Source organism: Drosophila serrata, unplaced genomic scaffold (genome assembly GCF_035046125.1).
Source record: "Drosophila serrata isolate PLE 108 unplaced genomic scaffold, ASM3504612v1 contig_233, whole genome shotgun sequence".
Taxonomy (NCBI): Eukaryota; Metazoa; Arthropoda; class Insecta; order Diptera; family Drosophilidae; genus Drosophila; species Drosophila serrata.
This window is the reverse complement of record NW_028257131.1, coordinates 545,627-571,586: the sequence shown is the minus strand read 5'-3', so window position 1 is coordinate 571,586 and position 25,960 is coordinate 545,627. Positions and strand designations below refer to the sequence as shown.

The window sequence follows — 25,960 nt, the reverse complement described above, 5'->3', positions numbered from 1 at the left end:
GATATATCGATATATTGATAGATATTTAACAACTCTACTGGTCACACTTTCAGTTTTGTTTTTAATTTGTAGCTTGTTAAAAAATTCAGCCGGCTACTCGAATCCGGACTTAAAAAGCCCTTATCAGTACATAATAATTAAGATTGCAAAATAACAAAATGTCTTTCGTGGGACGCACACTTATTCGCAACGTAAGTTGGTCGATGAACCGCATATTTTTCGAAAACATGCCATGGCGATTACGTAATTTGTTGAAACCGCCTTCGGATCTTGAATAAATTTCGATTTAATATGCCTTACAGGTGCCGCTGCTTGGCAAGGGCATTTTAAGTCGGCAGAAACAGTTTGCCGCCCGTCTTCTTCATCAGAGTGAGTAATATCATAGATATTTGTGGCGAAGTAACGCATTTAACATCTCTTCTTCCAGCTGCTCCCCTGGCTGCAGTTCGTGTCCAGCAACCGGCACCCGATTTCAAGGGTCTGGCCGTGGTAGACAACAACTTCCAGGAGGTGAAGCTGGAGGACTACAGGGGCAAGTACCTCGTGCTCTTCTTCTACCCACTTGATTTGTAAGTCGTCAGCATCCTGTCATGTCTTGGCCACTAACTTGTGCTTTCATCCTCCATAGCACATTCGTTTGCCCCACGGAAATCGTTGCATTTAGCGAACGGATCAAGGAGTTCCATGACATCAACGCTGAAGTTTTGGGCGTATCCGTGGATTCGCATTTTAGCCACCTGACCTGGTGCAATGTGGACCGCAAGAACGGCGGCGTTGGCCAGCTCAAGTATCCGCTCCTCTCCGATTTGACCAAGAAGATCTCTGCTGACTACGATGTGCTACTGGACAAGGAGGGCATCTCGCTGCGTGGCACCTTCATCATCGATCCCAATGGCATCCTGCGCCAGTACTCCATCAACGACCTGCCCGTGGGCCGTTCCGTTGATGAGGTACTGCGCCTGATCAAGGCCTTCCAGTTTGTCGAACAGCACGGAGAGGTGTGCCCGGCCAATTGGAACCCCAAGACAAACCCGGCCACCATCAAGCCCGATGTGGAGGAGTCTAAGAAGTACTTCACCAAGCACGGCTAAGAGATCCTTTGATACCTTCTTAACACACCTGAAGAAACATTCACCACAAACAAAAGACTCCAACTAATAAAGAGACATAATATTCTAGATAGATGTTTAAAATATTAATTCTGGAAAGAGCAGAAAATATCTATTTATCGATCCTGTTTCTATGTATTTCTTAAAATTGATAAATCGATATTTTAACGTTGGGATATGTGTGTACATGTGTGCAATAGACATTCTATCTGATATTCTGGACAAATTTAAAGGGAAAATTAAACAAATTGAATACATAAATCTAAAATATTGATATTACTTTAAAATCTGGATAGACACAATTTTAAATAAACTTCCTTTATTTTTCTCCAATTTGCTTTATTAAATCCCTCATCCAGGGTCATTATTCCCATATACATATATTTACTGGTTTATTTAGATAATGAACTATTTTATTGCGTCCTTTATTTTTAAGAATCGTTACATACAAATTAGTTTTGTAGGTTTGTCTCGATTATGGTGAGAAGTAGAGAAAGCGACTATCTTGTGGTCTTGGATTAGGATTACATAATTAATTGATTGCAGGGACAGTCTCGTGCGGTCATCAGCAGCGGCTTCTTGATCTTTCCAGGCTAGTCCCAAAGCTCAAGCGGAGGGCGGTGGTGGTGGCGGTGGCTGCGACAAGCTCAAAGCTGGAGGCGGAGGTCCACATGGTGGAGGTGGAGGCGGCGCATAACCGCCGCCCCAGCCACTGTAGCCAGCACCGGCCCACGGCGGCATGGGCGGAGCACTTGTGCCCGGGGGCGGCGGTATGAGCGGTGGCAATGTGCCCGGTATGGGTGGATTCAGCGGCTCCGTCGCCGGTGGCGGCGGCTGCGGTGCGCTCATCCATGGCATCAGCGGCGGCGGCATGGGGGGTGGAGCTTGGGTGCCAGGCGCTGGTAAATAGGCCGACATCGCATGCTCCATGCCCACACTCATACCGTGATCTAGCCCTGCCAAGCCGTGGGTGTGCTGTTCCATTCCCATACTGTGCTCCATGCCCAGGCCGTGCTCGTGCCCCGTCGCACCCCATCCGCCCATGTCGCGCTGATGATCTCGCGACGAGGAGCTGCTCGGCGGTGACTGGATGGCCTGCATTTGCGAGGGCTTCTTATCAAAGATGCTGTAGCTGGCCCGGTGCAACTGGGGTCCATTGTTGGCCGGCGGATCTGGCTTCGCAGGTGCTGCTGATGGCGGCGGTCCCTCTCCGAGCTCTGCCATTAAGCTCATGTACTCCTCGTCGATTTTCGCCTGCGTATCCTCACAGGCCATCCCCGGTGCTCCGGATCCCGGGCGCTTGTTGCGACAATCCTTGGTCAGATGGCCAGTCCCGCCACACGATGTGCACACTATAGTATTTGTGATAATCGGCTTGTCCGGACACTGCCACGACTTGTGGTCCGTGGAGCCGCAGGTACAACGCTGGATGTCGTTCTCGCGCAGCGTTCCATTGAGCTGGGCCAACTCACGCAATTGCATGCGTCGGAGATCGTTGTGGCCCTCTGGCACCTCGATACCCTGCCGTATTACGTCCTTGATCTTATCTACCGCCTTGCGAACCGCCTCCGGATTTGGCGCGGTGATGAAAGCATGCAGAGGTTCATCCTCGCCCGGCAACGGTTGACCATCCTTGCGACCCACCTTGCCCTCCTTCACCGATCCCTTGCCGCGAATTATGATCTTAGCGCCCGTATCCTTCTCCATAGCTTTGAGCGTGTTGCCGCGCGGCCCAATAAGCAGGCCCACGAAGTTAATGTCCGGATGCTGCTCTTGCGGAATCAACACTTTGTCGCTGACACGGGTCACTGGCGGTCTGGATAAATTGGTGAATCAATTAATAGTTCAATGGTTACAACTCTGCACTCACTTGTAATCCGCCGGTGGCTTAAACTCCGGATTAACCGTTTGCATTTTGACGATCAACTGATGCCGCTGTTCTTCCAAGCGTCTTCGATAGCGGAACTCACGGGTGTTCAGCCGCTTGCCATCAGAACTGTAAATGGGCTCCGGAGAGGGAGACCTGCGGACGAAAAGAGTAGAGGAAAGAGGCGAATTCAGTGAAAGGGATCTTGAGCCTGGGAACGTAAAAGGGTGCTGCTCTTGGCGCTAGACTTAGTGGTCTTATCATAAAGTACTAACTAATATCGAGAATATGCTGTAAGTTGCAAATCAAATTAATTAATCAAGTGGTTTATTATTAGCGTTGGCAGAAATCGTTAATTAATCGCTGAGGAATTGAGAAAAGAAGAATTTTGATTAATTCGTTCGATTCGGTAGCTCTTTCTATTTCGTTTCTGTGTCTGTGTCGCACCGGATTGGATTTCTCTGGGAGAGAAACCCGAACTACTGGGACGCTTATTGGAAGAAAAGAAGAGTGGACATTAATGATAAATGTAGGATCTATTCCGGTTATCTCCAGGCGCTTACTTATTGGTTGCCCTTTTCGGATGGAAATCAATCAATCTTTGTTTGGATCGCTGTCTCTAGAATCCCTTGAAGAGTTGTCATTAGTTTTCATTAAAAAGTTTCGGTATCAAATTAGCTACAAGGATCAGTTTAAATTCTGTATGCATGGGACTGCTTCACACTAAACAAAAATTTAATGATTAAGTTAGATATTTCTTTAATTTTTTTCTCGGATGTCCTAGACTTATGAGAATACCGTTATGTCACTCGATGTCGTGGCTTGAATTTAAAACCATATAGAAAATTACTTTAGAAATATGTCATAGCTGCCTTTAAATACTCGATATTTATGTTCAATACAGCCAAAATGGCTTAAAATAATTGAAATTATTATGAAACAATTATATTTTAAAGTAATTAGAGAAGTGATTCATCATACTACACTCACAAAATATGTTATTATTATATTGGATACTCTATTGATATTTTTGGTATTAGTACATTTTCTAGATTGTAGAGTTTACAATCCACAGCAAATTCTGCGACACCCCTAACTATGGTTTAAAGCCAATACCCAACCGAATTCCGAGTGACACAACAAGTAGTGGATCTTAGCCTAAAAAAAAACACAAAAAAAAGAGATGTGGAACTCTGCAGTTCTATGGCATGCCACAATGAAACCTGTTCGACTTTTGACTCATAATCAGCACCAATCCCGACGATGACGACGACATCCGGGGCATCCTTCCGGACCGGACGCAGTCTTTTTGATTCTAGTAGAATATAAAGTGCTGCTTGGTGGCTGGTGTTTTCATATGGGCATTTGCAATTGCTTTGATTGAGAGACTCGTTCAGTGGAGGGGAGAGAGAACTGTTTCAAACCTTTCTTCCGGATTCTGCGTGATTCCTAGGTCGCCGGTACGCAGCTTGCGGCTGATCTCCTCGATTTGGAATTGAACTGCAAGTAGAAGGCGTTAGAGAAGAAGGAAGAAAATCGAGAGCAACCTCGACATTAGTAAACGTCTGACATGCTGATTGTCTAGAAAAAGGGGGAGGAGATATGCATTAATAAAATCTGGGGAGTGGACAAATGATATTGTGGCTATTTGAGACTTGTATCGCGTTCGTGTGTCCGCTCCTAAACTAACTGAAAATGCTGTGAGCGTTACAATTGAGTTAATTAATAATTAAGTGGGGATTAATTTGATTAGTTCGACTGCGCATTAATCTCTGTAAATATATAGGAGCAGAATAGCCACATAAATGTTCTGTTCTAGCCGTTTCAGAATGGAACAGAACTCTTGTTGGATCGTATCGTATCGAATGGTATGTGCGCCACGCCGGAATCCCTTCAAAAAGAGAACGAGAGATTATTATAGATTGCTCAGTTGCATTTTGGTTGGTTGGATGTTTTAGGTTGCATTACGATCTCTGGCCGTGCGCTGTTCATCCCCGGCGTCTCTGATTCTCACGTGCGGCTCTGTCTGTCTCTGACTCTCTGTTTTTATCCATAACTGGTTCTCATTAAACTTATAAACTAATTTTGCAGGTCTTAAGGGCTAACTTAGTTGCAGGATCGGAAGCGATCAGCTGTGGTTGGGGTTAGACTATTACCTAGGTAGGCCTCCTGCTGTGCTGGATCCAGTGTGGACGGCAGGATGGTGGGCATGCCCGGTATGAAGGTCTTGTCATTTTCATTTCCACCCCAGCGTGACTTGCGCTTCCTTTTTCGTTCCGCTGCACTGTCCACTGTAATGGATTCATTATTTATTATGTATCGATTTAGTGAAGCCCGCATTTAATGCTTACTTGCGTTATCGGTCGCGCCATTGCTAGTGGAGTCATTGCTGTTTTGGTTGTTAAAGAACGAGGCGAATCCTTTGCTGCCCGCACTGCCCATTAGCTCCTGGATTGTCTGCGTCAGATCAAATCTTGACTCTCGTGGCTCCTCCCGTATGGTATCCAATCCCTGAGGCTGCCTGTCGAACAGCGATGGGATTCGGGGATGATCTTGATCCTGGTTCAAGGAGCTTATCGAACTCCGATTGCCAGATGTGTCAAAGGGATTGACGTGGGTGCGTTCCCTACTGCTCCTTTGCGGCGGCTGATCTCGCTGATCCCGCTGTCCACCACGATCATTCCGTCGACGGTCATAGCTACGACTGCGCGAGTGGCGGCGTCGGTTCCGGTCGCCATAATCATCTCCACCACGTCCACCCCGCGAACTGCTGCGCCTGGAGCGGGAATCACGGTCCCGATCCCGCTTGCGATCACGATCCCGACTGCGTGATCGCTTCCTGCGTCTGTCGTGATCGTCGTAGTTGCGTGAACGGCTGCGATTCGAGCGGGAGTCCCTATCCCGGTCGCGATCACGATCACGATCATGATCACGATCCCGATCCCGATCACGATCCCTGTCGCGATCGTCACGGCGCCGGCTGTCTCGGTCTCTGCTGTCCCTGAAATAATTGAAAATATTTTATTAAAATAAGGAATTTAAAAGATTTAAATAATTTTCCTAAAGACATGAACCTCCTACCGCGACTGACCTGTCTTTTACACATACATATGTATGTATAAATATGTATGTACATCCATACATACAGACTTGTGTAGAAGCCCTCGCAATAAATATATTTATGCAAATGTGGTTTCCTTGTAACTAATGCCAACTCACCTCCTCTTCTTGTCCCTATCCTTGTCCTTATCCTTGTCTCTACTGCGATCCTTGGACCGCGAACGCTCCTTATCAGCGCCGCTTCTGCTGCTGCCGCCGTTCGCTGCAGCTGAGACATCTCGGGCCGCCGAGGAAAGTAAATCCGGCGGCGTTGCACTCATCGTTTCTCTACAACTTTGAAGCCACTCTTCAGGTTAACACAACCACGCACAGTTAGCAGTATTCCGACCACGTTTAAGCGTTCAACATAAAATATTTTTTTTCAGTATGCGGCGTTGCGTGTGAAAATTTCAATGGCGACCAGAGGCAAAACATCGAGTTACATGTAGATACTATCGATACATCGATTTGTAGTTTCCAACGTGTTTTCACTTCATGGCGAGATGTTAATAGCCAATTTACACTAGGCTGAAAGGCCTACGAATGAAAATTTCTAGCAGCGGGATACGTCGGATTCGTTTAATTCTGATTAAAAGTAATCACAAGCGGCGTGCTTTTTATCAGGCTACCGTCCATCGTTATCCACGAATTGTTTGTTTTTTTTTTTTTTAAATATAAATAAGAAAATAATAAAGTACTTCAATTAAATTTCAATTTTTTTTAATATGTTTTAATGTTCAAGGATGCTTATTAAATAATATACGGAGATTGGAAATATTTACCACTATTTACACAGACATGCGAAATTTTGAATAAATTATTATGCTGAACAAAGTGCACAAAGTGCTTAACTATTACAGCCAGGTGTAATATATTTTCATAATCTCTAGCTTTAAAAGATATTTTGCTTTTTGACTCTAATAGATTTATCATAAAAATAGTTTTCAAACAAATTAAATTACCAAAAATCCTATTCCAGCTATGCCCGCTTTCTACTAGACACATTTGTGCTTTTGGGCAATCAGTGCATATTCTTGTATTAAAAATTTAGGAACCTATAATTTTTTAATGTTGATTAGTATGTTGGTTTTAGTTGGTTTTTCTTGTAAAATCTTAAATAAAATGATAAACACAAAAAACACTCAAAATGATTTCCTTAATAAAAAAACATGATCTAATGGAAACGCCAATTCAGCATTTTATTTTCCATGCGATAGTAACAAATTAATTTGAAAACATCGATAGCTCGATAGTAACATCGATATCTTTGCATTTAACTTGCACGTGTGCGCTCACTTTGTTTTGCTTTTGTTCGATGAGTTTGATTAAATAAATCCTGCATAAAACATGGGGGCAAAGAACAAAAAGTCCAGCGCGGATGCGGTTTACGCCAAAAAGACGGTAAAGTCCGCTAATCCCTTCGACAACACCGCTTCTCAGTCCAGTAAACGCGGGCAGAATCCCTTTGATGTGCACGTGAACAAAGAGAAGTTTAAGATTCTGGGCAGGATCTGCAAGCATGACAGAGGAATGCCGGGCGTGTCCAGGGCAAAGGCTCTGCAGAAGAGAGCCCAGACCTTGGGGCAGCAGTTTGCGGTAAAGCACAAGACCAACAGGTTCAAGGATAACCGTATTGGGAAGCACCTTAGCGGTGACCAGCTGACCGAATCTGTGATGAACGCCCGTTACCTGGCCGAAAAAATGTCGCAGGTGCGACAGTCCCATAAAGCGGAGACGTTCAATCTGAACGATGACGAGCTGCTAACGCACAGAGGCCAGACTCTAGAGGAAATTGAGCAGTACAGAGACGAAAGATCCGACGACGAAGAACTGGATGATGAGGGTTTGGATGGTGAGTAAACGTAGTACATATCTGATGAATAAAACTGACGGATTCCATTTTAGCTGATTTCACATCTGCTGCCCACTTCGGAGGGGACGGAGATACCGTCCAGGATCGACAGACCGCCATCGAGGAAATGATCGCCGAGCAGAAGCGACGCAAAAATGAAATCGTCAAGGAGAAGGACGAGGTGTACGAGCTCACCGAAAAACTAGACGCCAACTACAAGCTGTTGCTGCCGCTGGTGGCCAAAGCCACTAAGGATGAGCAAGACGCCAAGCCGCCACCAGATGCCTACGACAGGCTCTTAAAGGAAATGATCTTTGAGCCGCGCGGCAGTGTTACGGATAAGCTGATCAATCCCGACGAGTTGGCCAAACAGGAGGCGGCACGTTTGGAGAAGCTAGAAGCGGAGAGATTGCGCAGAATGCGTGCGGACGGCGAAGAGGAGGAGGAGGCTTCCATTTCCCAGCCCAAGCATCGGTCAGCAGACGACCTGGATGACGGCTACGGCTACTTTGCCGGTGATGATGAGGAGGATGATACCCTGGCGTATGATTTAGATGGAAATCTGGGTACCCACCTTAATGGCAAAAAGGAAGTTGCAGTAGAGCAAGAAAAGGAGGGGGATACTGGTGACGAAGAGAGCGATGGGGAGGAGGAAGAGGACTCCGATGAGGAGAGCGATTCGGATGTGAATAATCTGAGTGACTTAAAAGAATCGGAAAGTGAAAGTGAAGCTGAAGCTGAAAGTACTTCCCAGCCGAGTAAAAAAAAACTTCAGAGGGAAAAACCATCCGTCTCCATGGACACCAATATACCCTTCACCATAAAGATGCCCAAGACCTACGAGGACTTTACGGCACTTCTCTCCAAACACGCTATTTCCCAGCAGGCGACAATTGTGGAAAGGATTATCAAGTGCAATCATCCAAAACTAGAAGGTGTTAACCGCGAGAATGTGGTCAAGTTGTACTCTTTCCTGCTGCAGTACCTCAAGGATTTGTTTGAAGATGCCAGCGATCACGATATCCGGGAGCATTTCCAACTGCTCTCACAGCTTATGCCGCACCTGTATGACTTGACCCAATTGAATCCGGAACGGATGTCCAATACCTTGCTAGAGGTAATCAAGGAGAAGTATGGGGAGTTCAGAAAAAACCACAAGACATATCCGTCACTGGACACATTGGTTTACTTAAAGCTCGTCGCCAACCTGTACTCCACCTCGGACTTTCGCCATCCAGTGGTCACTCCCTGCTTTATATTCATGCAACACATCCTCTCTAGAGCGCGCGTTCGAACGCGTCAGGAGATATCCATGGGACTGTTTCTGGTCACCGTGGTCTTGGAGTTCGCTTCCCAATCCAAGAGAATGCTCCCAGCCGTTTTTAACTTCCTACAAGGTATTTTGCACATGTCCATACCAAAGCGGGATGTTCAGCAGCTAGAGATCACACCACCGTTCGAGCGAGATGGCCCATTGAGCAAACTTCTGGCCCTTCCAGTTAAGAGTAAGGAATGTAAGGACTTGGAGAACCAACACCTGCAGTCGGTGGATCTGGTGACCCAAACAATCACTCCGGATTTCAAGGTTCGAGCATTGGATGCAGCACTCCTGCTTATCAAAGAAGCCCTTCAGTTGGTGGAGGAGCATGTTGGTGCCTGCTATCTGGCCAAACCCTTCCTTAGATTGCTCGTCCGCCTACCACTTGAACCCTATCCCGAGCATGTCCACCTCCATCACAAAGAAGCCACTGAACTGGTGAAAAAGCTGGCTGAGCAAAAAATGAAGCGTCTGGCTCCAGCGGAAAGGAAACCAAAGGCTCTTCGGCTGCTAGAACCGCGATTCGAAGCTGTGTACGATGATAAGCGGCGGCCCAAAATGTCCAAGGCCAAGGAAGAGCGGGCCAAGTTGCTGCACAAAATCAAGCGCGAGAAAAAGGGCGCCATTCGAGAGATCCGCAGGGACACAGCCTTCGTCCAGGAGCTCAAACTTAAGCAGACTTTGCAAAGGTGGGTGTTGTCATAAAAAAAAACAAGATTAATTTTCTTTATGCTAATTCAAAATATATCTACTTTTCATTTATAGCGACAAGGAACGCCACGAGAAGGTCAAACGGATCTATCAAGAGGCATCCATGCAACAGGGCGAGCTCAACGAGCTGGCTCGCGCCAAGAAGAAAAAGAAGTTCTAGTTGTTCTCTCGTTCCAGTTAGGCTGATTTCGATTTAGTTATTAGCTAGGCTAGTACTAAGCTTCTGAAAGTAAAGAGCAGCATGGTGCTGCTTCTATGTTAATATCGCAACATCGGCCTTCATATTATTGCGAATCACGCTAACCTAGATTATGGCATCAACAACGGGGTGAGTCTCGGTAGAACGACTGAAAATCATATTTTTAAACTGATTTGAAGATTGTTTAAAATAAGAAAGGTGGGGGAAGAGAACAAAGAAAGATGCGAAACCAACCCAACCTCTTATTTTTCATACTATTATTAATTTATTATAAGAATCTGTCCTAGTGTACATAATGAATCCTATGTGTCTACGATGACTTGCCCGAGATCTGTTGGCACCGCAGCGTCGCCTGCTCCACCGCTCCAGCCACCGCAGCTCGAAAACCTGCAATCGAAATCAAAGGTTGAATTGGAGGCGATAAGAGAGTGCGTCATCCACACATCATTATTTCGATTTACCTGACAGTTCGAGTTGTCTGAGGGCGGCAGCCGTCGAACCCGCCGGACTTGTGACACCGTCTTTGAGTTGTCCTGGATGCATACCGCTATCTCGCACCATATGACCAGAGCCTAGTACCGTTTGGGAGGCTAGTCGGTAAGCCAGGTCCCTTGGCATTCCCATATGGACCGCTCCATCTGCTAGCGCCTCTATCATCACGAAAACATAGGCAGGTCCACTACCACTAAGAGCGGTTACCACATCCAATTGGGACTCATCGACCACCTCACAGGTTCCCACAGATTCGAGGAGTCTCTGAGTGACCTCTGCATCTCCATCAGTTGCTTTGGATCCCCGAACATATACCGAACAGCCTGAACAGACCACGGCTGGAAGATTGGGCATCACGCGGATGACTCGAGCTTGGGGAGACAGACTGGCTTCGATACTGGGCAGGGTGATGCCCATGGCGATGGACAAGAAGAGTTTGTTGGAGCTGATGGGATGAATTTCGGCCAAAACCGTGGGCACTACTTGTGGCTTTACGGACACAAATACTACCTCGGATCGTTCCACAACTGGGGCGTTTTGAGTCACTGTCTCCACTCCCAGGGACTGGAAGGACTGCAGGGAGAGCTTATCCGCAGGATGAACGCTGGCAATCAGTGTGCTGGGCTTGGCCAAACCTTAAAGGGTTGAAGAATATGAAAGACTTCTCTACAATTGTGAAATTGTAAGGGTTTCATGCCTGATTATCTGGACCTAATTAAATATCTTACCTGCTGCCAGGAACCCCTTGGCCAAAGCCTTGGCCATATTGCCACCACCCAGGAAACCGATCTTTCCTATCGCTGTCATTGTGGCTTGGTAGAAGTAGTCTGCGAAATGAGGACTGCACTTGGTGCTGGCAGAAAGGCAACTGTTTGCCGAGTGCTGTTGGCGTTGACCAAAAACAACCCGAGTGGGCTGATAAGAAATCTGGTTGGGCCCGCTCCCCCCTCAACCCCCCGCGATGTGCGAACAACGTTCCCAGTGATCGCCGCTTATCAGGGGGAGTTCCTGTGTGTTAGTTTAAGGCACAGTCGCGGTCATAGAGTATATTTAATTGTTTGAGAATTTTACTTATAAATTGTCTAAACTATAACAAACTTATAATTGTCACTACATTTAACTTGTTCATTACTAATCGGTTTCTAAATAGATTTGAAATGAAGAAGTGCTAGTTTTATGACTACAATTGTAAAGTCTTATTATCAGCAAGAATAGCCCATAGTTCTATGGACTGGAATTCATTCACCCATTAGAAGGCATGACAAAGGCCGAATTTATGCCAGATGCCCTGTAATCCCTGTAATCCCTGTAATCGTCCGTTGCCTTCATTCTGACGTTTATTCGATTTCTTTGATAGTATAAACCAAGCGAGTCTCTTCGTCGCAAGAATGTTTACTAAGATCTGAAAAACATTCCCCACTTTAAAAGATAACGATGGTTATCACATTAAACTGTGATAATAGAAACGAGTGAGTTTGAAAAGTGTGAAAACAATTATGAGAAACAAGCTATAAAAAAACACAACATAAATGTTATGTTAATTAATTGTGTACTTCAAAATATAACATATTTTGTGGCTCGTCTAGGTATACATAACATAAATTGGAACCCAGAAATTGAAAGGTATGTTTTAAATTTAAATTTTTTTTAGATCTTATTGGCCACCTAGTAAATACGGTGTTACAACTTTTCCTAAATCTCTTGAAAAAATATGGGGTTGTATAATATTTATAGCTTTAAAGAAAACGCATTTTTTGAACTTAGCAATAACACAGCAAAGGCTACGACTTGTCTTGTTAAATAAAAACCATTAATATTGAAATGGTTCGAAACAGATAATTTATGTCTAATAATGGTTCAATAGAAAAGTATACTTTTTTTATAATACCTTATATTTAATTGGGAATAATTAATTGGGAATAAATTTTCAAAATTTGAATTTATTTCACAAAACGATGATAGACCGGAAACAAAGTAATCGATAGTATTGACTTAAAAATTTTTTTTTAGTTCTGTCGTGGCAGTGTGACCGAAGCATAATTATAGAAACACCTAATTCAACACTGGCTGCCTACGGTCACACTGCTACTCTAGAACGAAATCGGGAGAAATTTTTATCAAATTGCAATTTCACGCTCCGCACCGCCTGAAACCCGCCCACATCGTGTTCTTATACAATTAAAGACAACCGACAGCAGGGAATTTGCCGTAGTTATACCAAATTCCAGCTCTAATTAGCTGTCCCAACGAAAGTTGTGCGTGTGTGCTGGCTTCTCAGGGTGTGCGAGTGTTAGTGCGTTGTTTTCACACACAATTTCGCTGCAATTTACAAAATTAACAACAAAAGCGCAGTAACAGCACCGACAACAACAACGGCTCCAACAACAAGAAACGTAACGCATTCGCGAGGCTGATTGTTTAAACAAGGGGCAACAACAAAAGTATTAGTATTAGAGTGGAAATCGCATGCCAGGCGGACGACTGGTAAACAAACCGAAAGGCCATCGGCAGTCCCGAAATTCTGAAGGCGGAGGAGGGTAAGTATTACCCGATGGAATAATAGATAGCTACAGTCATTTAATTGATTTGCAAATTATTCTCAGGGCCACGTCGCTATCCCTTATCAACGGGAGTGCACTGCGAGAAACACGTCAGTTGTGTTCAATAGATTTCTTTAAATTTTCGTCGTGTCGTTATTTTTAATTAGCTGTCTAAAGTAATATAGGCAGAATAATGTCATCCTCGTCGGCTTCCGGCGGTCGCAAGCAGCCCACGGCCGTCTCGCGCATGAAGCAGGACTACATGCGTCTGAAGCGGGACCCGCTACCTTACATCACCGCGGAGCCGCTGCCCAACAATATCCTCGAGTGGCACTACTGCGTCAAGGGGCCGGAGGACTCGCCATACTACGGAGGCTACTATCACGGCACTCTGCTCTTCCCGCGCGAATTCCCCTTCAAGCCGCCATCTATCTACATGCTGACGCCGAACGGACGCTTCAAGACCAACACGAGGCTTTGTCTGAGCATATCAGGTAAAGCATAAGCTTGTTCATTTGGGGTAATCCAAAAAACTTGTCTAAATAACATTAGACGCATTCGGAAACATGCAGACATAATTAAATTTAACTCAATTAAGTATGTTATTTAGTTAGGGCTAGATCAATGACTCCATTTACTTTTATTTCCATTTCACAAATTCAGTAATAACTCAGAAATTAGATTTAAAATTATTTAATTTAATTATACTATAAAAAGACCTTTGATTCTATTTTTTCAATAATAGTATAGTGATCGTAAAGTAGATGTGCTAGCTCTAATATATATCTTTTTTTGAGCAAAGTTATATATTGGAAATATTTAAAATTTAATGTCAACAATGTTCCTAAAATTTGGTCGATTTACTACATAAAATTTAACATTTAAAATTTACTACGATATTTATGGTAAGGCTTAGGAACGATTTATAAATCCATATTTTAACATTCTAAATCTGCGATAAATCGAGATTCGATATATGGAACCGATATAACTAAAAGAGAAGAATAATAACTTAAATATCACTCTTTAAATATTGTTAGAGAGATATGTCGGATTTTTCATTTCGGCTTACATTTATACATACATACATTCCTATCATGATTACATTTTTATTTATTTTATTTATTTAAAACGGCAACATATAATTCAACAAGTCTGTATTTTAAGTTAATATGAGACCTGAAAGCTATTACAAAACATTTTGTAATGCATACACTGTTTCCTTGATTGAATTTGGATCGCCGAAGTACAATCTGGGCCACTTCCGATTACAAACGTATTTGAGATATGAAGTCAAATAATACAAATATGTCTTGTCTTATCTGTAATATACTAGAATTTTGAAAATGGTTTATCATTTTTTACTGTTGTTATTGGTAGCTATCTATTTTTTAATCACTAAGAAATTTAACAATCTTTATTTATGTCTACTTCATGTTAATGATATTCCCTTAGAGTAAATCATAATCAACAGTTATGTACTTTTCCTTTCCAGACTTCCATCCGGACACGTGGAACCCTACTTGGTGCGTGGGAACCATACTCACAGGCTTGCTAAGCTTCATGGTAATAATCTAATTAATATTATGCATTATTATTTATAACTAAATAACTTTTTCAGCTGGAGAGTACACCCACGCTGGGATCCATCGAGTCGTCGAACTATGACAAGCAAATGTTTGCTCAAAAATCCTTAGCATTTAACCTGCGCAACACAAATTTCTGTGAGCTGTTTCCCGAAATGGTGGATGAGATCAAGCAGCGATTGCAGGGCACCCAGGCGGCGGCGGCTGCAGCAGCGGGTGCCACTGCGTCTACTTCGAGCGGTACGAAACGGGCCAATGGCGTGGCCAATGGCGTTGCCCTGGGGGCGGTGGATGCTAACCTGGCAGCGGGTGGTGCTGGTGGCCATCCTCAGAATGGCGCAGATGGCATTGATGGTGAAGGAGCGGGACAGGCGGATCTGGCCAACGGCGTCGGAGCAGCGGCTCTACAAAACAGTGCTCGCAATTCCTATATGAATTGGCAGTCCGTGTATTCCAACCTGGTGATCATCATCTGCTTTGCGATATTTGCCCTCATTGTTAATTACGTGATCAAAAACCTGAATCAGGAATAGAAATAACTACGACAGCCTCTATATTTATATACGAATATACACATCCGTGTGCATGTGCATATTTAATCTAGTTTACTCTAAAGTAGTCTTCGTGGATTGAGTACCGCTTGAGAAGTATTTACAGACCCGCTTTCGACCCAGCCTCCGCATCTACCACCCGCCATCCCGCCATCCATTCCCCAGGTTCCCACGATCGCTATTTAGTCTGAAAGTATTGGCAATAAAAGAACTAGAAACACCACACACACAATTATAAACTCAATTTGTGAAACCTATAAATTGTTTTGTTATGTATTCATTACTATTAACGTCTAGTTTAATGCAACGTGAATGAAGCCAGGAATATGTTTGTAAATGAATAAAAAAAAGGAAAATGTGGCAACATGTAAGGTCGTGTACAAATTAGCCAAATTATTTATGTCAGTTTTCTACTTATAAAATGGATCTTCACTTTCAGCAACGTTAAATTGCCGATGTTGTTTCAACTTATATAGTAAGTTGTAATTTGTAGTTGGCTTTGCGCAGGCTAAGCGGCTTAAGTGTGAAGCAAAGTCCGCCGGCAGTCGACTATAATTTCTCCTCATGTCTGACAGTGTGGGTAAATCCAATAAACTGGAGCTGGTCCAACAATGTTTCACATTTAAACCGCTTAACACGGCCAAAAGTCTCTTTTGCGGCTACTTTGTTGGTCATCTTAAGCCAAAATTACACACATGACGCTTATTACTGGAGGGCATTGGATTGGGGGTGGCGCGAAGTTTGTGAGTTTAAGCGATTTACGGCGGCCATAATACTACCAAAGTTATATGCACGCACTTCCCTCTGAATAAAAGATACTTTTAAGAGGGTAGTTGTCTTTTTTGTATTCCAAAATTAATTTCTTTTAATAAAAGGAATAGACTAAAAAAATACGAAAAAATATCTATATCCCTTGGGAATCACAAATGGTATTAAAGAAGTCCTAGGAAAGGATAGTTTTACTTAGTCAATTTCCTTGTCAGACTTATGCAGATTTCTATAATTTACATTTAAGGAAGAGAGAAATACATAACTAGAATTCAAATATACATACATCTAACAACATCTTTAATCGACTTTGACACACTAAATTAAATTAAATTAGTAAGTTTCACTTCTAAAAAGTCCTTCTGAATATAAAAATTAAAATTGTATTTCACTTATTAATGTATACATAAAGTGCATTGGCTTTGGCGGACTTGAAAAAAAAGGGACTTCCCTGCTTACTCAGCAGACTCGAAAACTTCTTAAAATAAACGCATAAAGGATAGACTTCATTTTGGGATGAAAGTTTTTTTTTGCCAGACGCCGAAGTTGATAATTTAACTAACGTAAATTTCAAGTTCAGAAAGCATGGCAAAGTTTCCCGAGTGCGGCTGGCACTTGCAACTTTTCAAATTTCGTTGTTTGTTTTATGAACTTGCAACAGTTTAAGCCAATTTTGGTTGCACAGAGAGAACAAAAAGGAAGTACAAAACAAAAAAAAAAGACACCAGCAGACACAACACTAAATGATATCCCGGATGGCAGGGACACAGACCTCGTAACCGAGACATCCCTGCCACTGTCATCAAGTATTTTTATGGGGAGTGACGATGGGCGGGGATTTGAAAATATGAGTCCGGTAGTTGTGCTTTTTGCCCAAAATGTATTTTGAGTGGTCACCACCCTCCCAAGATGGCGACGAATGCCACTGGACTCCAAGTCCATCCAAGTTGTCTCCTGCATTTCCGCTTTATCCTCTTCGAAGCTCGGTCGGATGTGCAATTTTTGCTCATTTGTTCTTGGCATTTATAAGCTGGTGCTGCTTCCCGAAAAAGAGGTCAGTGGCGTTGAAGTCCATAGAGTTCATTGTTCGACCGGCCACAGGATAGAAAACGGAATCCCCGAATGTGGTCAGTACTGTCGGGACCTGGCTTAAATGCCCAACAAATGGGTACAAGACATTAGTTGACGGCAATAAATGTCGATGCTCCCGGGCTAAGCCGCTTAGCCAGGGAAATATGCGCGACTAAACCCACCGAAACAAAATACAAATGGAATGGTCAGCGTCCTTTTGGGTGGGCAACGAAGTCCATGGAAGTCGGTAGAGGCCGCCTGAGCCATAAAAATAATGGCGAAAACAAAGGCGAGTGCCCACGGCCAAGGCGGTCGGGCAGATAAATAAATATAAATAAATAAAAATAACAAATGCAATAATCATTAAGTTCGCCTCATTGGTGGGCATGTGCGCTCCAAGTCCGATGGCCATCTGGAACTGGCTTCATGTCCTGGGTCCTGCACAGCACAAAATTGGGAAAATAAATGTATACTTTAATTTACTTACGGGAAAATATAAATACGTAGCTTAAAAATACAAGATAATCTTTCTTTTTTCTTATAAATTACATATTCTATAATTATTACTTTCTTGTAAAAATGAGACCATTTTTTTGAGTTATTCATTGCATTTTTTCCCTGTGTGGATTTTCTTGACCAGTCCTCGGGTCATAAATGTTACACATCCGCACAGAGAAGAGCCCACCCACACACACATACAGCCAGATGCGCATATAAATGAAAATGTTTGTTAAATTATGTGGGCAATATACGTTTATGCCTGTGTCAGTGTGCGCAATAAACGATAAAACATAAACTTAATATGCAAAGGCCACGCGAAAATAGCAACAGACGAAAAGTATGCTATACATATTCGCTGAGTTCGGAGTGTTTGCTTGGGTGTGTTTGTGTTAGTATGAATGTATGAGTGTGTGGGGTGCCAAGTGAGCATTCTCTTTATCAATGCATAAACAAATGGTCATCAGCTGTGCGCAAAGGATAATGTCAGGACTGGAATGGGATGGTGGTGCCATAAAAATAGGTTTCCCGAACGAAAAGCCAAATAATTCTGACTTGTTGAAATATTTTATGAATCGCTGAATTATTTTTATAATCTTTTTTTTTTTATTTATAAATCGTATTATATAAGTCGTAAATTATAAGTCATAAGATATTACTAAGGTAAAATATATTCCATATAATTGGATGTACATGCTATTAGTATATACAAAAATATTAGTATATTGTGAAATAATATTTTACAAACCTAAAAAAAGATGTGCAAGTCTACATTTAAATAAGCTTTTTAATAAGCCGTAACTTAAATTACACCATATAAAACTTAGATTTAAATAATAATGCAATTGATGTGTTATAACCATATTACAATTTATTAACTTAAACACATTTAGTTCAATATTAAAGCTTCATTGTACAACAGATAAATTTTTTTGAGTATCAAAAATGTTTAACTAAATAAAAGCCAAGCTCTCGTCACCGTTAATAATCAAGCTAAACAATAACATTGCCAAATTATATTTTGTTTTACCGTTCTATCAACAATGCAATAATGACTCTTTCGTCAATATAAGCCAATGTAAAGATATTTATTATTGGCAAGAAATTTGCATAAATCAATAAATTGTAATGGAATTTAAGCGATGCAGTCGCCTCGCGTGTGTACACATATGAACCTATATGTACATACAAGGATGTGGGCTAAAAGGACGAGTGGTTGGTTCGTTGTCCACTGGACAGTTACTGGGGAAATGGGATGGTCAATTGGAGAGCTGGACAATCGTTAATTCAGCCTGTCAACGGTCTCGAGCTCGTTTACTCCCGGAAACCGTGCACTTGGACGCTAATGTATTGTGCTTTATGTGCTTTATCTGCTGCACTGCCCCACTTCATCATCATCATGATCGTTGCTGTAGTAGTCATTGTCATAGCCAGTTTCATTGTTGTCCCTCTGTGTTGCAATTGCATTATGCGATATTTTCTGGTCGCCCCTAATGTGAGGGGAAAAAGTTAGCACCACACCATTCAACCGCATCGCCATAAATTTCAATTAGTGCGGATGCATTTGTGTATTTGCGTGCGCAAAATTTTGAATTATGAACTCTGGATTTGGCGAAACGGCTAATTGCTGATTAGGTTCTGGGCTTTGGCTGGATCTAGTTTGCTGGATCAACCAATCAATGTTTGATTGCTCTGTTACCCAGCCGAGTTGCGAGGCAATTGGGTCACACTGTTGGCTCAAAATTGTGCGAACATCAAAATTATCAAAAGTGGAAGGGGAATCAAGGGTATATCAGACAGTGAAAAACTATAAAGCTAAAGGAAGAGTTTCCTATACCAAAGATTATAGGTATGAAAACCTTAGCTCAAAATGTGGCACATATTTTAATGAAGTTTCATATAATGTTCAAAATATATAAATATTAATATTAAATTTTCGAACCTGTTTAAAGAGCGTTAAGAATCTTCATGTTTTTCGCAGCCTGTCGGCCCAAGTGGTTGCTCTCCTAACTCCAACAAATTATGAGCACAATACAAAGTGGCAAGAGGCGACACAAACGAGTGCCACTACATGAGCGGGACAGCAACAAATGCAACACGCGACACTTACACAAGTGGCAGGCACTTCCGGCCAGCAGATGCCCCACACCCACACCCCCATCCCAATGCCAATGCCCTTGGTCCAGTTGTTCCTGTTCCTGCTCTTGCTCCTTTCACTAGTCATGTTCCTGTTCCTGCTCCTGCTCCTGCTGCTGTTACTGTCCCCCCTCTTTAAGTCTCAAGTGCTTGCTTGTTGGTTTTATGGGAATGTGTGAGACTTTCGCATTGAATTAACTTGAGTGGCCAGCGAACGAGGGCGTTCGTGTGGTCAGTGGCTGGCATTTATGGATCAGGCTGTCAGAGCTAGCACATTTGTCAAGTGTTTTCATTTACTGATGGATCAAGCTGGATAAGCAACTGTCAAGCAACCAGCAAAGGGGAGTCTTCAAGGACTCTCACTAAATAATCCACAAACGGATATAAATGTTTGTATTTATGGTAATTTTGAGAACTAATGCTAGTATTTATAAATATTAACTATATTGTTAAATATTAGCAATTGTGACAATATGTGGTTGTATTTTTAATAAGTAAACCCCACAAGCAGTGCATAGCTTAAATTGTATTATACTTATTTGTGTCTTATCATTTTCCATGGCAAGCTGCCAGACGCTAAAGTTTCGCGATGCGTCGACTTTAAAGGACACTCCGCGACCCCAGTTGCGACCCCAGGAGTCATCAAAGGGAGATACGCACGGAAAATGCGCCACTTGAATATGCAAAGCAGTCTAAGGACTATGGTGGGTTTAAGGGAAGGATATCTTTATGTCGGGTGGAGCACTTGTTGCTCCGTTTTTGCAGTGCGAGCACGAGTTGTTGAAAAGTAAAATTATTAAAACTTTTTGAATTAACAAAGCGCCAACAACGAGCTAAATGACGTCGACGATGTCCGCGCAAAAAGTGAATTAAAAGCGAATAAAAAGCGACAAAGTTAATTTATGCACAACTAGATACAAGCAAGGAATAGAGCCACAGAGTGAAAGAGAGGGAGACACACACACACACAAAAAGAGACAGAAAGATAGCGAATAGTTGAAACTGTCGCTTGAACTCTGGAAACGGAAAACTGAACGCCATATTAGATTCAAATGCATTTCCCTGTCGGCCGACACCTCCCGTTTCCGGTAGTTCTCTGCGCGGTCCATCCCCTTTCCCAGTCCCATTTTACCCTGGCCCTGGCATCCGCTTTAGCAGCCGGAAATGAACAGCAAACTTTTCAATTGAGTTTTCCGCCTCTGCAGTAGGTTCAGGCCACGATAAAGTTTTGGTATTATTTTTTGTTTATTTTCTTGTTGATCCATAAAACACAGTAGCAGAAACAGCAGCAGAGGCAGTTGTGGGTGTGGCCCATTCGGTGGATAAACTCCCTAATGGAGCCTAACATTTGGCGCGGGGCAGTTAACATAAATTGACAATGGAGAACAAGGGCAGCGAACGTTAATTAATTTGCGGAGAAATCTTTTCTAGCACAACTACAAGGCTGCTAGTCTGCTAGCAATCAAAGCTCATAAATTCCAAACAAATTAAGCAGTCGAAAGTTGGTCCCTAATCCAAGGCTCAGCTGGTGTCCAGCGGATGGTAATGATGGGTATTTACCAGGCAACCGGAAACAGGAAAACAACAGCAACAGAAACGGCACCAACCGACGACCCCCACACACATCAATGGCAATCATGAAAATTGGACAGCTAAGTTTGGACCCAGAACAAAGGAGAAACAGGAAAAGGCCGGTAGGGGGGAGAGGAAACGGAAAAAGGAAAAAAAAAATAAAAGCAAGAGAGAAAATGTATATCTATATGGGGTTTTCGGGGCCTACGGAAAGTGCCGACAAAGCGAAACAGAAAATCAACAGAGCCGAGCTGGCAATAAACTGCCTGACAAATGAAAATAAAAGCAGGGCAGCGGGCCCTCGCAATGAGCCAAAGAGCGAGCTACAAGCTACAAAATACAACCTCCGACCTACAAGATACATTCTCTGCCAAAAGGCAGAGGCGAAATGAACAAGCAGCAGTTGATGTCCTTCCGCTGGGGCGCCAGATCTCCGAGCATCGAGCTCGGCGCACATCCGCCGCTGGTCATTTCAATCAATTTACCCGTACACACACACACACAGCAGGCAACACTCTCTATGCTCCAGACGGATGAGCCTATACATGCTTGGCGTCTCATTTGCACAGAGCAAAAATGCCAAGTAGTGTTTGATTCATATCAAAAAATATCCCAACAGTACCGACATTCTTTTTTAATACTCAAAAATAATAACAAACATTTTTTCACATACAAAGCATTTCATCTTTTTTCATCACAAGTAACTTTACTTTTAACAAGAAAGGAAGCTAACTTCGGCACGCCGAAGTTTATATACCCTTGCAGATAGAAATTCTATGACTAGGAATCCATACAATATAAATTATATATATTTGTGTTAAAAAACAATGAAGTAATACCTGCTTTCATTTCATTCACCTATACATATTATATTTGCAGCTTTTCGTTCACAGATTTCCTTTTTATACCCTTGTAGGGTATTATAATTTCAGTCAGAAGTTTGCAACGCAGTGAAGGAGGCACCTCCGACTATATAAAGTATATATATTCTTGATCAGGATCAACAGCCGAGTCGATCTAGCCATGTCCGTCTGTCCGTCTGTCCGTCTGTCCTTCTGTCCGTCTGTCCGTCTGTCCGTCTGTCCGTTTCTACGCAAACTAGTCTCTCAGTTTTGAAGCTATCTGAATGAAACTTTGTAGTTAGCCTTCTATATACTCTCACTCGTATATATGTCGGAACGGGCCGGATCGGACGACTATATCATATAGCTGCCATAGGAATGATCGTAAAATTTTTACAAAAAAATTTTTAACTTTTTCAGTTTTCAATAGAATTGGATCAATTTTAAGATGTAGCCATTTTACTATACTCTACAATTTTGTGTAAAATTTTATGAAAATCGGACTAATATATCATATAGCTCCCATAGGAACGATCGAGAAATTAATACAATTAAATTTATAACTTTTTCAGTTTTCAACTGATTTTCATCAAATTTAAGGTATAGCTATTTTATATTAATCTTAAATTTTGTGGTAAATTTTATGAAAATCGGACGACTATATCTTATAGGTGCCATACAAACGATCGTTTGATGTAGAGGAAAAATGCAAATCTGTGTATGTAAAACTGCAAATATAATATATATAGGTGAATGAAATGAAAGCAGCTATTACTTCATTGTTTTTTAACACAAATATATATAATTTATATTGTATGGATTCCTATTCATAGAAGTTCTATCTGCAAGGGTATATAAACTTCGGCGTGCCGAAGTTAGCTTTCTTTCTTGTTTCTTCTACATCAAACAATAGTTTGTATGGCACCTATTTATATAGTCGTCCGATTTTCATGAAATTTGACACAAAATTTAAGACTAATATAAAATGGCTACACCTCAAATTTGATGAAAATCTGTTGAAAACTGAAAAAGTTATAATTTTTAATTGTATTAATTTCTCTATCGTTCCTATGGGAGCTATATGATATAGTAGTCCGATTTTCATAAAATTTTATACAAAATTGTAGAGTATAATAAAATGGCTATATCTCAAATTTGATCCAATTCTATTGAAAATTGAAAATGTTAAAATTTTTTTTGTAAAAATTTTCCGATCATTCCTATGGCAGCTATATGATATAGTCGTCCGATCCGGCCCGTTCCGACATATATACGAGTGAGAGTATATAGAAGGCTAACTACAAAGTTTCATTCAGATAGCTTCAAAACTGAGAGACTAGTTTGCGTAGAAACGGACAGACGGACAGACGGACAGACGGACAGAAGGACAGACGGACAGACGGACAGACGGACAGACGGACAGACGGACAGACGGACATGGCTAGATCGACTCGGCTGTTGATCCTGATCAAGAATATATATACTTTATATGGTCGGAGGTGCCTCCTTCACTGCGTTGCAAACTTCTGACTGAAATTATAATACCCTGCAAGGGTATAAAAATGAGAAAAAAGATGTTTAAACCTTACAGATTAATATTTTCGATATTAAAACTAAGCCAGTTATATATTGGATTTATATTAATTATGCTTATATAGCTTAATTTAAATCATAATCACAATTTTTTGACAGGTTTACTCGATAAAAAAACTAAATAGAAAGAACGTCTTGGTTCTCTTCTGTATTCTCTCTTTAACATCTAAAGTTTAGATGCTACTTTTAACTCTCTAGAGGACTCCTATTTTTCAGCTTAATCTTTTTTCTCCCTCACTATTTCAACCTAAGTAAAAGCCAGGCCGCATTAATAACACTAAATGGCGAACAGGATTCTATTTCGCTGCACACTCAGAAAGCCTTTCATTTAGGAATCAGAAAGAGAAATCTAACTCTCTACAAGAGAGGTCCTTCATTCAAGATTGTTTAGTTTATGGGAATGAGTGCCTTGATCATACGGGTTAAGGTGCTTTTACTATCTCGAATAATAATTATTGGTATACACATACTTTCTTCTTAAAGCCAGAACTTTTTATACTAATTGGTTAGATTCCGCTTTCTGGGAATTTATATAGATTAATTTTAAAATGCATTTAATTTCTTGTATTGTTTTTTACTACTAAAAATACACGTTTTAGATTATTTTGATTGACCAAAAAACTCTCCGATCTGATTTTCTCCTTGTGCAGGCTGGATTTGACTTATATTTTTTTTTAATAAATGTTTGGTGGGGGAACTGTGCTGAAATTCGCTAGCCGGAAATGGCAGCCATGACGGAAACGAAGACACATTGTTGTTGCGGCCCCGAGCGGGGAATGCGAGTGTGTGTGTGTGTGTGTGTGTAAATGGTTAGACGCATGTGTGTGGCAATGAGAGAGAAAGAAAGGCGGAGAAGAACTACATACATAAGCAATTATTTGTCATGTAGCAAACTCTCCAAATACTTTATTCACACACGCACACACACTAGTACCTACTGTGCCGTGCAATACAAAGCAATGTTGGCAGCTCAGCAAAACACCGGAAGTCGTAAAAAGTATTTCAATTTAGTGCAAAACGTCCTTGCCACCTCCTCCATCACCTTCTCCGTCCGCCTCACATCTCCGGCGCTGCGCTGTTGATTGAAGACATGGCCAGCACACTTTTTCCCTTCTTATTTCATTTTTTTTTTGGTTCGCCTTTTCCTGTGATGTTTTTATGTGCGCTGGGTTTCTTCAGCATAACCCGAAAACTGCGAGGCGCAGCAGCAACTATGTGGCAGCATAGCATTATTACATTAAAGCCTTACGACGGCACACGAAGTAAAGCTCAGGATGTCGAAGAATCCTGGCGTATTAAGAAAAACTCTGGTCATTTTTATGTGGTTAGTCCAGCAGGATTTGGGCTAAATTTAGTTTTGGGTAAAATAGAAGAAACATTGGCGAGGCCAGGGAACCGAGATAAAATATCCGGGAGAATTTACCTATAAACTATTCGCAAATATTTTATTGGTATAAGTAGGCGAGTATAAAGTAAACCAGGAATATTATTTTCAATCCTAAAAGAATCTATATAAATATCCATAAACGCAGGCCAGTTGCTCCTCCTAAGGTAGTAAAGGTACTTCCGAGTGCCTCCTCATTACGCTGATCAGGACGTGGTAAGAGCCAGATCTACTGCCAACCGAAGGACTACTGGCTCCAGCTGCCATTAGGTTCAATCCGTTGGATTAATCCCAGTTTACGTGTACTTGAAAAACTTTTGAGAGGAAATAAGGATAAGGAAATATATTCCGGGTTAATGTATAAAAAATGATCCGTGTCATCTCTGTCTCACCAGTAAGAAAGAGTAACTAACCATCTAACTGAAGTCCGTCCGGAAATGAAAGCAGATAAAAGTCTATAGGTGACGCCGAAGTTCGCTCAAAGGTGATCTACACCGGCAAGGAGATCCTTTTTTATTTTTATCTAACAAATGCACCCGGAGTATGCTCTGATATTCCTTGTGTTTATTCTCAGACCTATAAATAAACATTTTGTGCGACTTATTTGGAACTGATAACCTGGAGAAATCCTTGCACACTTCACTCCCCTACCGACCAAAACCCAGGATAAGGCAAAGAAGAAGAAACTGCAGAAAATTGACAATTCCGTTCCCGAATCTGCAATAAACATATGACTGATGTAATTCTGGTTTTGTATAATCACGGAGAGGGA

The 25,960-nt window shown here is 41.9% G+C and overlaps 5 protein-coding genes across 8 annotated transcripts; 3 read left to right on the top strand and 2 right to left on the bottom strand.

The window, feature by feature from the left end:
- On the top strand, nt 1-1,178 carry Prx3 (Peroxiredoxin 3). Its single transcript, XM_020957223.2, has 4 exons — nt 1-191; nt 303-369; nt 428-569; nt 629-1,178. Exons 1-4 carry the CDS (start codon nt 159-161, stop codon nt 1,089-1,091), a joined length of 705 nt encoding a protein of 234 aa, XP_020812882.1. The 5' UTR covers nt 1-158; the 3' UTR covers nt 1,092-1,178.
- A 322-nt stretch (nt 1,179-1,500) lies between these two features.
- On the bottom strand, nt 1,501-6,547 carry SF1 (splicing factor 1). Of its 4 annotated transcripts, XM_020957263.2 has the most exons (6): nt 6,196-6,547; nt 5,328-5,977; nt 5,133-5,267; nt 4,401-4,476; nt 2,980-3,132; nt 1,501-2,925 (listed from the first exon to the last, which is right to left on the bottom strand). In XM_020957263.2, the coding sequence occupies exons 1-6, from the start codon at nt 6,354-6,356 to the stop codon at nt 1,716-1,718; spliced, it is 2,385 nt and encodes a 794-aa protein (XP_020812922.2). In that variant the 5' UTR covers nt 6,357-6,547; the 3' UTR covers nt 1,501-1,715. The 4 variants fall into 4 exon arrangements, 3 of the variants coding, with proteins under 3 accessions (XP_020812922.2, XP_086686388.1, XP_086686389.1); XM_086830262.1 differs by lacking the exon at nt 4,401-4,476 and having other exon boundaries at nt 6,196-6,529; XR_015271083.1 differs by lacking the exon at nt 4,401-4,476 and having other exon boundaries at nt 2,785-2,925; nt 6,196-6,539.
- A 784-nt stretch (nt 6,548-7,331) lies between these two features.
- On the top strand, nt 7,332-10,226 carry l(3)07882 (Nucleolar protein 14 homolog l(3)07882). Its single transcript, XM_020957335.2, has 3 exons — nt 7,332-7,927; nt 7,981-9,934; nt 10,011-10,226. The coding sequence occupies exons 1-3, from the start codon at nt 7,423-7,425 to the stop codon at nt 10,114-10,116; spliced, it is 2,565 nt and encodes an 854-aa protein (XP_020812994.2). The 5' UTR covers nt 7,332-7,422; the 3' UTR covers nt 10,117-10,226.
- Nucleotides 10,227-10,397: 171 nt separating this feature from the next.
- P5cr-2 (Pyrroline-5-carboxylate reductase-like 2) lies at nt 10,398-11,549 on the bottom strand. The gene is made up of 3 exons (XM_020957336.2): nt 11,376-11,549; nt 10,617-11,282; nt 10,398-10,542 (listed from the first exon to the last, which is right to left on the bottom strand). Exons 1-3 carry the CDS (start codon nt 11,452-11,454, stop codon nt 10,466-10,468), a joined length of 822 nt encoding a protein of 273 aa, XP_020812995.2. The 5' UTR covers nt 11,455-11,549; the 3' UTR covers nt 10,398-10,465.
- A 488-nt stretch (nt 11,550-12,037) lies between these two features.
- Nucleotides 12,038-15,717, top strand: LOC110187709 (ubiquitin-conjugating enzyme E2 J2). The gene is made up of 4 exons (XM_020957144.2): nt 12,038-13,184; nt 13,251-13,681; nt 14,683-14,753; nt 14,809-15,717. Exons 2-4 carry the CDS (start codon nt 13,381-13,383, stop codon nt 15,304-15,306), a joined length of 870 nt encoding a protein of 289 aa, XP_020812803.2. The 5' UTR covers nt 12,038-13,184; nt 13,251-13,380; the 3' UTR covers nt 15,307-15,717.
- Nucleotides 15,718-25,960: the final 10,243 nt, after the last annotated feature.

Excerpts from the sequence above, each read along its gene's own strand:
- LOC110187709 (XM_020957144.2), top strand. The coding sequence starts at position 13,381 with ATGTCATCCTCGTCGGCTTCCGGCGGTCGCAAGCAGCCCACGGCCGTC. Across the intron at positions 13,682-14,682 it reads GCTTTGTCTGAGCATATCAG|ACTTCCATCCGGACACGTGG; the intron begins GTAAAGCATAAG and ends TTTCCTTTCCAG. Across the intron at positions 14,754-14,808 it reads CAGGCTTGCTAAGCTTCATG|CTGGAGAGTACACCCACGCT; the intron begins GTAATAATCTAA and ends TAACTTTTTCAG.
- SF1 (XM_020957263.2), bottom strand. The coding sequence starts at position 6,356 with ATGAGTGCAACGCCGCCGGATTTACTTTCCTCGGCGGCCCGAGATGTC. Across the intron at positions 5,978-6,195 it reads GATAGGGACAAGAAGAGGAG|GGACAGCAGAGACCGAGACA; the intron begins GTGAGTTGGCAT and ends CAATTATTTCAG. Across the intron at positions 2,926-2,979 it reads AAGCCACCGGCGGATTACAA|ACCGCCAGTGACCCGTGTCA; the intron begins GTGAGTGCAGAG and ends CAATTTATCCAG.
- Prx3 (XM_020957223.2), top strand. The coding sequence starts at position 159 with ATGTCTTTCGTGGGACGCACACTTATTCGCAAC. Across the intron at positions 192-302 it reads GACGCACACTTATTCGCAAC|GTGCCGCTGCTTGGCAAGGG; the intron begins GTAAGTTGGTCG and ends TATGCCTTACAG. Across the intron at positions 570-628 it reads TTCTTCTACCCACTTGATTT|CACATTCGTTTGCCCCACGG; the intron begins GTAAGTCGTCAG and ends CATCCTCCATAG.
- P5cr-2 (XM_020957336.2), bottom strand. The coding sequence starts at position 11,454 with ATGACAGCGATAGGAAAGATCGGTTTCCTGGGTGGTGGCAATATGGCC. Across the intron at positions 11,283-11,375 it reads CAAGGGGTTCCTGGCAGCAG|GTTTGGCCAAGCCCAGCACA; the intron begins GTAAGATATTTA and ends CAACCCTTTAAG. Across the intron at positions 10,543-10,616 it reads CAGACAACTCGAACTGTCAG|GTTTTCGAGCTGCGGTGGCT; the intron begins GTAAATCGAAAT and ends TTTCGATTGCAG.